The sequence below is a fragment of the Ruditapes philippinarum genome, unplaced genomic scaffold, assembly GCF_026571515.1.
Source record: "Ruditapes philippinarum isolate M1 unplaced genomic scaffold, ASM2657151v2 ctg6862_1_1_1_1, whole genome shotgun sequence".
In the NCBI taxonomy this organism is placed as follows: domain Eukaryota; kingdom Metazoa; phylum Mollusca; class Bivalvia; order Venerida; family Veneridae; genus Ruditapes; species Ruditapes philippinarum.
Window position 1 is genome coordinate 65,888 of NW_026856783.1, and position 11,273 is coordinate 77,160.

The 11,273-nt window shown below is 30.4% G+C and overlaps 1 protein-coding gene across 2 annotated transcripts in view; it reads right to left on the reverse strand.

The window, feature by feature from the left end:
- The window catches only part of LOC132747703 (NXPE family member 3-like), a 29,994-nt gene extending 18,854 nt beyond the window's left edge, over nucleotides 1-11,140 (reverse strand). The window contains exons 1-7 of one of the 2 annotated variants that reach the window (XM_060737199.1): nucleotides 10,622-11,139; nucleotides 8,145-8,204; nucleotides 7,732-7,844; nucleotides 7,220-7,494; nucleotides 6,297-6,553; nucleotides 3,000-3,187; nucleotides 1,488-2,555 (exon numbers count right to left, since the gene is read on the reverse strand). In XM_060737199.1, the coding sequence (XP_060593182.1) occupies nucleotides 1,888-2,555; nucleotides 3,000-3,187; nucleotides 6,297-6,553; nucleotides 7,220-7,494; nucleotides 7,732-7,844; nucleotides 8,145-8,200 (1,557 nt within the window). In that variant the 5' untranslated portion in view covers nucleotides 8,201-8,204; nucleotides 10,622-11,139 and the 3' untranslated portion in view covers nucleotides 1,488-1,887. Of the gene's footprint in view, nucleotides 1-1,487; nucleotides 2,556-2,999; nucleotides 3,188-6,296; nucleotides 6,554-7,219; nucleotides 7,495-7,731; nucleotides 7,845-8,144; nucleotides 8,205-10,621 lie in introns of those variants that run through there. The other variant, XM_060737198.1, reaches the window with a different exon arrangement.
- Between the last annotated feature and the right edge of the window lie 133 nt (nucleotides 11,141-11,273).

Here is an 11,273-nt window from a genome sequence, read left to right on the forward strand (position 1 = left end):
ATGACATTTTAACACTTTGCAGTTTTAGCATGAGGTGTTATGAGTTTATTGATAGGAATGCAAAACACACTGGTCAGTCTGTCGAGGATTTTGAAGCAATTGAACAAAATAGTAGAGTGACCTCCCAACAAATCAATTAACAATAACTCTTTATTTATCACCAATGTCAAGTAGCTTACTTTTATATTTGTGATTTGCATGAACATGGTGTTAGTGAATTTACTCATACCTGTCTAAAATTCAGGAAACAGTCTTCCATAATATTGATAAATAATATTTCACCATATCAACATGCCATGCAAATTTATTCATTATCATTAAGGTACCATTTTCTTGTTAATGCTTAGGCAAAAAATCCTGAAATTGGTCTTAATGAAATTCATCCAAAATTTTTCAATCCAGTGTGTGTTTTACTTTCAGTATTTATCAGGGACTTGAAATCAAACTGCTTTATCGGGTATTAGTAAAAACATTTTATTTTAATTTGATATAAAAAATACATGTAATATTACTATATTTGTCATTTTTGTTACTAATTTAACATACAGTTTGTACATGTGTTACAATTATAATATAAAACAAGACTTTGTTTATTTTGAATATTGTTTTGTATGTTCCAAAGAAATTATATTTAATATTCTTATCTCTAGTTCATGATGGACAATGTCTTTCGTCCGCCCATTCATCCATCTTATACAATTCTGATTAAATCCAATTAACCATTGACTCATGAGATGTCTGCTAGTTCCTCGTAACTTACCGCATTTCTTGCTTGGATGTCCTTTGATGCTTTGCATATATCATGATATACCATTTGCCGAAAAACTTGTAACGAGATTTTGATAAAATTAAATCGATGAAAAATTTTGTTTTAGCTTATTTACATATCGATTTGTATATTGCTTACTAAGATTAGGTGTTGATATTTATAGAAAATGAGTAACATTACAGGTGAAAAAGAAAATGTAGATGCCATGATATTTTTGATCATCCAATATTACTTACTACAGTAATAATACAAACAGAACAATGTTGCACTACTGTCATGTCACATTACAAGTCTTGTAAGTCTTGTTTGTATTGAAAATACTTTCCATACCAGGAAGGCATAAGTGAAAGCATATTTTCAAAAAATTAATATCTTGCCCCTCTCTCATGAACGATACGATAAGAATAAATATGCAAATTTAAATGATTTACACAACGTCCGGAATAATGTACAATATTACTTATATGAATAGAAAATGACCTTTATGTAGGAATGATTTAATAAAGTATCTGTAATGAGCACACTTATTTGCGAGGAACTTCTCAATTACTGCATTGCAGCAACATTAGTACTTGCATTTTAAGATTGTACAACATTTGATCACATTTCATGTTTTAAATAAAAAGTGAACTGGCATGGGATTTATAACTTGATAATATAGATCAGCATATTGGGCTTTTCACTCTACAGAAGAACATGTTTATGATTGGATTTTGGTCACTGTGACAAATTATTATGTGGTGTTTTGTACACTCTTAAAACTCATAGGGAAAATATATATACCTTGCCCACATTGTTTTATTTTCATGTAATTTTGCTGTTATTTATACTTCCGATGGATCACTTTTTTCCCGATATTCATGATGAAATGCACGCCTAAAAGCGTCTCTTTCACATGAACAGTTGTGAATTTCTGACCATTCATGCAATACTTTATTCGTGACTGTATGACCTAGTGTTTGTATATTATTAGATTACTAATAATTATAAGAAAAAGCACCGAAAATACAATTGCGACAACGTTCTCTTTGATGAGGTGATATAAGAATATAGTTTGGTATGAATTATCCTCTTGGATAATTAGAATTAATAAACATTTTGTGTATCATTTTTTATTATTAGCAAATACATACATAACTTAAAAATTGATTAACCATTTCGCCAACTAACGCTCTTGATGGATGTATATCCAAGCTACGTTTAGCAACGGTTGCATCCATCTGGTCTAGAACAGTTACTTTATTATAAAGCCCTTTAAAAGCTTGGCGCAAAATATTGGAGTAAACTAATCCAATATAATCATTTACTCTGAGTTGCCACTCTCCAACATCCATTCTTCGATGTGTATGTGGTAATTTAATAAACACTTTGATATTGGGTTTCGTTTCAAATATCCGCACTAAACTTCTTCTTAATTCCAAAATATGTGCAGCATAATAATCAAAATTATACTGCTGGATATGAAGATACAAATGAAGCACTAGCAGGAGATCTTTTCCTTTGCCTGATCTTGCATTGATGAAATCTTCAAAGGAATTGTTTATAAAAAAGCTATGCAAATCTTCCTTCCAGAATTGAAATACTGGAATATTATGTCCGAGAAAACATATTGTTATGTTGTATTTACAGATGGTGCACGTCTTTAGTTTACTCCATCCGGAGAAAGCGTATTTACCGCCAGGACAGAGTTTCTCCATTAAATATGTACACCACTGAAAGAGAGTAGAGTCTCCCCAAAACACAATGGTTTTATTCTTTAAGCATTGTCCATCAAAGTGTTCAATACCTGGTAAAATTCATTAATCAAAACACATAACATATGTAACGATAAATTAGAATAATAATATATCTAAATTATTTATGTGTTTTGATAGCAGATAAAAACTAAAGATTGGTATCACCCTTCGATAATACATTTACACCCCCTTTTAAATATATATATACATGTATATATACACGATTTATATCATCCCTGCATCATGCATACCAAGCCCTATGTTATAAACAGAAAAATCATCTAATAGAAATAATGTTGTTGTTTTTTTCGGACAGAAACAAACGCCACTAATAAGCAAAACAGAGTTTCAAAATATCTGTAATTACATGAATAAACAATGGTTGAAGTTTAAAGAATAAAGGTATGTACAATATTACAGACATTTTGAAATGTCACACTTTTCTCCAGTTGAACAACAATTTATGTATCTTTTTTTCACAAATGATATCTTACCTTTACAATGTAAAAGAATCCACCTGTCGTTGTAGAAATATCCTGTAGGCTCTTCTTTGAACCATAATTTAGTATTGTTATAAACAGAACAAGGGATATTTGCTTCTTGAAATGTAGTTTTGTTTTTATTATCCGTTCTTGGCAGTGTTTGTACAATTATGTGCGACGGTATGGTCGTGGTACGATCACTTGAAAAATGAATAAACATGATTTAAACCATGTAATCAAAACAATTCTTGAACTTTATTTAAGTTAGGCCAAAAATGACTATGCTTCACTCATGTTTTCCACTGGCTGTGCTGTCTTAAGGATGTACGCTATTAAATATTATTTATAAAATTTTTAAACAGTAAAAGAATATTGTTTCAATAATCTGACAGATGATTCTCAAATGGATTATCATAGAATGTTTCCGTTATTTCCGAAACAGAATTAAAAGTTGCGTAAGTATTTTGTGCATTCTGCATGTTCCATTCATTCATGAAACATGTACGAAAGGAACATTCATGAAACATATATCAATGCAACATTCAAGAAACATATATCAATCGGACATTCATGAAACATATAGCAATGAAACATTCATGAAACTTACACACCTCCTTCATTGTTTGTGACAGGTCTATATTTTTCGGATAGACCTGTTAAACAAAAGAAAGTCCGTTATGAGGTCTATCTTTTGCACGTGCACAGGTCTGCTCTAGTCAGACAGACCCGGTCATGAAAAGCACGTGAAAAAATAGACCTACCTACGCGCAGACAAAGAAAACATGAAATGCAATCACACATTAAAAATGAAAATAAAATGTAAATGATTGTCATAATATTCCTAACTTTAATAATCTGGATACATTTTTAAACAAGATAATGTTTATTGAGTACACTTAGCAATTATTCAAACATCCCTTTATTAAATCTTTGAATAAAAATAACGTAAAGCACATCAAAGTAAGAACATGCATATCCAAGTACTTAAAGTGGCTTGGTCTACAATGGGCACATTTCAAATATCAATAAAAACGATAGAAATATATTGTTCGGATATTATTAAAAAATCTTGAAAAAGAAATGTTAATAAAATTATAAGTGATTTAGTATAAAAAATCATATGATGAACGATCATATTTTATTCTAGAACACTTTAATAATCTGCTATATAAAATATCGTTTCGGATCATGTATAACAATATATACATGTATATGTAAGTCTTTTGTGGTCTGCTTGACATTTGCCCCTGAAACAGTGCTCCCTCGAAAGTTCCCCCCTTTTTGCAGTGGCGGTCATTTTACCCCTCATATATTTGGAATTGGCGGGCATTTGCCTCCCCCTGTTTAAAAATGTTAAAATATTTAATTGTTAAATTGTTTGTTACCGAAATTCATCGCCTACTGTCAAATAGTCGAAATTCCATTGTGCTTAAATACACAAAAACTCACACGCAAATTTGTGAAAACAAAAAAGCATCCATAAATAAATATATCGTTTGCATTGTTAAATAACATATATAAAATTTATACACGAGATGACCTCTGACAAGTCAAAAACAAGGGGACAAACGTCCGAGGAGGGCAACTGTCCGGGAGGCAACTTTCCTACAACATGTACAATGTGCTATGTCTGATACGAAATACTATCAACATAATTATTCATTATTTAACATACAATACACTAATTCACTTTATTTTTAACAAATTGCACATTTAGCTTTTTATATTATTATTTTAAAGAGAAAAGCAGAGTTAAATGCAAAATATATATTATATTTAAGCAGAACGTTGATAAAAGCTTACCTATATATGCGCTGTTTGAAATATAATTTTCGTGCATTAGCCATTGGTCAAGCCAACAGTTTGACGGTGTGTAAGTTGGATATCGGCCTCGTACATCGATCTTTCTGTTTAGGAATGACCTGGTCACGAATTTCATGAAACACATGAAATGCGTGACCATGTCTTTCCTAAACAGAAAGACCTCGTACTCGGTCGATATCCTATACATAACATTATGAAACATATACCAATGGAACATTCATGAATACATTTCTTACTTACATTTTTATTCATATTATTTTTTTTTATTTCAACTGTAATTTTGTCTGCTTCATGCTACGAGGTACATATATATTAAGAACATTGTTTTTTGTTTTTGTGTAAGAGAAAATTGTTTTACCATTTACAAAAACTACATGTATTATAACGAGTGAGAGAGATGGAATGAAATAACATCTTGCGCAACAAACAAATTTCCTTTTCACATTATGCTGATACTATTCACAAGTTTAAAATGATTGTTCCTAATATAAACTTGAAAATCAAAATCTGTCTTCCCCACTAAAAGCCTCACTTTAAGAAGATTTCTCATAAATACTGAAATCTAGAGCTAGAAAGAAATTAAAATCTAAAACAAGTTCAAAAATGCAAGAATATGTAGTACTGCAGATGTTTTTACGGAGTAATCAAAATATATGCATTAATTTCTTATTGAAATATTTGGCTTTATAGAAAATAAATTCTAATTTCCTTCCTTTACTTACATAAAATGTTTATTTGGTAATTACAAATAACGCTTTTTGAACAAACAAAATTGATAAATCTTCATTTGAGCATCATATTTATGATGTAAACCATAAAAATTTAGTCACAGGATATTTAAGCATTGTTTGTATTTCCGAAATTCGTGTTTCTAACAATAGCTTATGAAAAGATAAAAAAAGATCTAGTGTTTATATTATTTAGTTGTAGTCTGAAGTGTGTTTACAAGTTGCCTCATATACTGCATACATAATAATCAGGAAAAGAAAACACCTAACCTGCTTCATTTTTATTTGGAATAATCAAATTGTCTGTTGTCAAATTTTAGGATATTATGAAAGAAATGTTAAGCTGTTTATTCTTCAGAGTTTGGTCAAATTGAACGTTGTGAATGCGGTTTTTACTCTGTATTAATAGCAAAGTCTTTATCACTTAGAGTCTATGGTCAGGGTCTAGGTCTATTTAATACAACATGTTAAAAAAGCAATAGATTAGTCATCAACAGAATTCAGCAACGCCAATACAAACGGTTAATAAATTAATTTGTCACTTTCGTTTACTTAAAATGGAAAGTACGTTTGATCGTCGTTTGAATACTAATTATTCTATATTTCTTTTTCCGAAAGATTTTGCAAGTTAATAGGTATGAATATCATTTATTAATTCAAAATACAAGTATTTTTCATGAACGATTCTATTCATGTTGAAATGAAATTTTTGAAGAATTTTTGAGAATTTTGCGCTATTTGATAATTTTTAATATACCTTTTGCACAATTCTTCTTCACACAGGCTGATTCCTTTGGTGAAATTTGCCCAGTCTCGAGTGATTGTTATCCAATGTTTACATGAAAGTTTCCCTTTAGGTTTCCCACAAAACCATGGTTGTGTTTTGTTCCAGTATGAAAAATCGCATACTTTGGATATTTTAGAATGTCTTAGAACTGTTTTATAGTCCGGACCACATGCTGTACTGTCAGAGAGGTTCTTGTTCATATATATTGCTTTTATACCGTCAAAGTCCTACAATATTAATTTTGATTTTTTGACTCCTATATATTTACTTTATCTCGGAGGTTTGCTTTCCTAGAGACCTAACAAACGATTAACAATATCTCCACTAATGACAAACTACGTAATCAACAATTAACAGTGTAATCAACAATTGTCAGTTTTCACAATACAGGGCCTGTGTACATATCTGTGCAGTACGACTAAACTGTATATTGTTGGTAGTTAAATTTATGTGTTTGTTGTTTGTACACAGGGGAAGAACTATTCCATATTTAAAGCTAGACAAGGCAATTATACAAAGGTCAGTTATACAAATTCAGCTGAATTAGATTTCGTTATGTGAAATCAATGGAAAAAGACCAATGCATGCATATTGTCGCCTTTAGCGCCAACATAAGTACTCGATTTCTGGTGTGTTTATTTCTTAATAATAAAGCTCTTCCTTATTTTATACTTATACAATTATTAAAATTGATGTTTATTAAAATGATAGGAATTCCGCTTTTCTGATGATAATTGGAGATGACTTAGATGATAATGATAATGACATAATAATCATGATGATTATGTATGATATTTCCCCCATTAGTTTAAATATTACCAGCAATACTGTATTTTCAGGATAATTATTATAAAAGGAACACAGATAACCATGTATTCATAAGACATTTATACCCATGTACTCCTTAAACGAACAGCAGTGGTCATGATTTCTTTTGTATACAACACTTCCACTTGTAACTGGGCTTGCCCAGTCCATAAAGCTTGAACTGTTGCAGTGTATGTGCCATTTCCATGGTCTAAAATAGTACCAGGTGTGTATGCTTTTAGGCGCTCGTTGAATAGTCTTGCTCGTAAATGATCGCCTCCTATGACTTTGGGATTGCCATATCCATTGTACAGTACAACAGAAAAGCAAAAATACTCTCCGAGAACGACCGAACTTCTACCTGAATTCAAATTATTGTGCATAAGCCTTTCAAAACAAGAAGAGATACATATTTCGTTTTGACAAAATTGTTTATGCAATATATACTAGTATATACATTTAAGTCATTTTTATATTCAAAATGAATGTGCCCAAATGCAATAAGCAGGCATATTGCAAAAAAAAGAAACATATTCTGGACGGGAAATAAATACAAAACAAACGTAAAAAGGGACTTCACATATATCAATTTATTTACCTTGTATATAAATAGCAGAACGTGTGGCTTCAGCAGCTAACAAACTATCATTGCATCTTACGCCCGATTTGTAAATTTCCATTGGATCTTTATATACATCAAGCGATTTTAACCTGTCAACAAACACGTATATGAAAAAGAATAAAAGTGGTGCGCACTTGAAGGTTATAATTATGATTGCATAAAGTCAGTCATTTGTTTTCATTATTATTATCAAACTATAGACTAAAGTAAGAATATCTTATTTTTTATTTTGCTTTGCGAACATAAACGTTTAAGCATTAAATAATATATTCTTATATTTTTTCTTCTTTTTTTGTCGTATTAAGGTGCAGAACAGATTTTTATTATAACTTTATATATCGCTGATATATTATATAATTGCATATCGAATTCATGTATTAGTCTCCTACTGGTTTCGATTCGTCTGTCTGTCTGCCCGCACTACCGGCGACGGATACGGGGCCATCTTACTGTAAACAGAACAAAAAAGAACAATACTCTTATATCATACGGTTATAATAGGGAAAGAAGCACGATAAACGTCTATAAAACTGGATCATGTGATGACACAAACAGTACTGAACGTTTTTTTAAAGAAACCATTGGTAGATGGCAGTCTGGAGTCTTTTTTATTCCTAAGTTGAAAAATGTGCTTGCTATGGCAAAAAATGGACTCTACATATGCACATATAGCAGTATTTGTTATAACTCTTTAAGAACTGAAAATGTTTATTGAAACGTGAAATATAGATTGACGGGAGTATGGAGATGAGCACGTCATTTTAAGCTCCACTATACTAGTACATTGAGAGCTATCCTACTAGTACAGTACCGGCGAACTTAGAATTTTCAGGAAAAAACGTTGTCAGTTTTGTGTATCATTTTTTCCATGATTACTTTCATCTTGAACTTTGAATTATATATATATATATATTTTTAACTATCAGTTGTATATTAAAAATCAATGTCACATTCTTTACTTTTTTTTCTTTTTGTTACTATAAATCTACTTTTGATAAAAGATTATTGTTCTTTGTAATCACCTACATCATATATGACAATGTTCATAAGTCGAGCATTTTATTTAAAGAGTTATCTCCTCTTTAGTTTAAGAGAATTGCTATTAAAATGCCACATTCTGGTTACAACCACAGGGAGGTTTAAATATTTTCCATCTATCTGTCCCGTTCCTAAAAAACTGTTTTCTGAGATCCCTTATAATGAACTTTTACAACAAAATAACTTAAAATAGACAAAAATTTTAAACAATAGTTATACATATTCATCATGAGAAAATTTGATCTTATACTTTTCTGTTGTATAAAACTTATTCCATATTTGGCGAGGAAACTAAACACATCACTACGAAAAAGACAAAGTAAAAACTCAAACTATCGTATTGCCTGCAATACTTTGATGCTTGTTTTACAATAGATCTTCGATTTAACTTTTTTTACAATAGATCATCGATTGAACTTTTAGTACTTTTCTTTATTATCCTTTTGGTTTTTCTTTTTTTCGTGATCAACTTGATCTTCGTAGGATTTCAAATTAGATATTTTAGGCCAATAGACCGCAGTCAATGGACAGAGATCAATTAATTCAGATGTGTATTGGTATAACATATGAAAAAAAAAGCAAAATCAATTTCATATTTTTGTAACATTGAATTATCGAAAAGGTGATGCATGATTAAAAGCATTTGTGTCATGAATTAATAGGCTACGGAAAAGACTTCGAAACTTAGAATAGAGGAGCATATTTCGATTTGTTGAATTCTTAAAAGAGGGAATAAGCAGTTAAAATTTGAACATGAAAAAGGCAATACATGAAAAGATTCGTCGTGTGCAAACTATCTAATTGTATTGGACCGATATGAGCCACTTTCAGCGATGGTTTTATTATTTATATATGATGTGTGAAAAAACATTAACCTTAATGGTTAATCAGATTATGATCTTTGCCAATTATGTGTATTTATGTTTGTTTTATTTTGCAATTGTTATGGTTGTATTTTCTACCTATCGTAATATCTTCCAGGACCACCATAATTATGTATACACAAAGATCAATAAAATTAAAAAGACCAAAGAATTCATTTATGAAAAACGTAAATCTGGAAAGTAAAAACAGATTACATTGATAATAATGTTTTTAATATTGTATACACTATTTTTACCTAGGATTTACATCTGCTTCAAATTGTATTTTGCTAAAACAGTAAAGATTCTTTCTGATCAGGCTTTAGAGCAATGTACAATTTGTCTTTTTAACATAATGCATATTTATCGTCAAGGTACTTTACACAGAGAATTACTTTGTACCAGGAATGTTCAGATATTACAAATAAAACTTATTGTATGAAAGTGTTTTCACAATGATTTCATACAAAAATATGTTGAAGAAAATGCCAGTAGTATTGCAAACGATTTGGAATTAAGCTGACATTTTGAATGCGTCTTTATTTGTTTGATTAGTTGGGTTTTACGTCACTCCGATGAATTACAGGTCATATTGCGAAGTTCAAGCTTTACAGTTGGAGGAAGACCTTATGTGCCCTTCAGTGCATTATTTCAGGCACGAACGGGTACCTGAGTAGAACCTACAACGTTCCATAAGCTAGCGGGTAAGTCAAAGGCTAATCTAATTTTTACCGTAATGGACCATTTACATAAGCATGTTTTAATTTTGTATTGGCTGTTAAAAGTCAGTCCGATATTAAGTACTAAAAACAAAGATGGCTCTCACTCATATAAGGTTATTTACAGAAAAACTCTTTTCTGATGTATTATTAAAATTTCTTTTGGATTATCGTTATTTCTATCTAAATATGGTAGCTTCTACAGTAAATAACATTAAAAAACAAAGCAACAAAATCGATACTCACAAAGGTGTTTCAGCTTGTAAACCAGTGCGAGTGGATAAGTATGTTCGCAGGTAAATAATACTTAAACTTGTAACTAACCCCAAAGATAGGTATATCTGTCTTCTGCTCAACCTGAAAAACAGTGAAATCGTACTCCATTATTACTTAAGTAAGTATCCGTTTTACTTGTAATTTTAACATGAAGTATGCATTTGTAAACAATGGTAGAGATTTTGTGCGAAACTCATAAAAGCGTCCTTACTTTGATGTACCTTATTTTGTTTTCCTTTAATTGTGCACAAAACAATTAAAGTTTGAAATTTAACAAAAGCCTGTCACGATGTAAATAATTAAACAAATTAAAAATATATTAGTATTTTGATAGTTCTTAAGTGGATAAAGATAAAAATAATGTGGGACACATAGTTTGATGATAGATTTAAGAAAACTATAGCTTTTTGTTTTAAAAACACTTAATGTAATATTTTTATGGTTATTTGCGTAACAGCTCACCTGTTCCTCCTCCGTTTTTCTTATGAGGAAGAGTGAATGTTATTAAATTATCATGATACTGCATGAATCTTGTATTTCAAAGCGAAACCTAAAGCGGTTGTTCAAAAATTTCTTCCAATAGTTAATTATTTCATTTTTATAATCGTTTTCATTTTAGGAG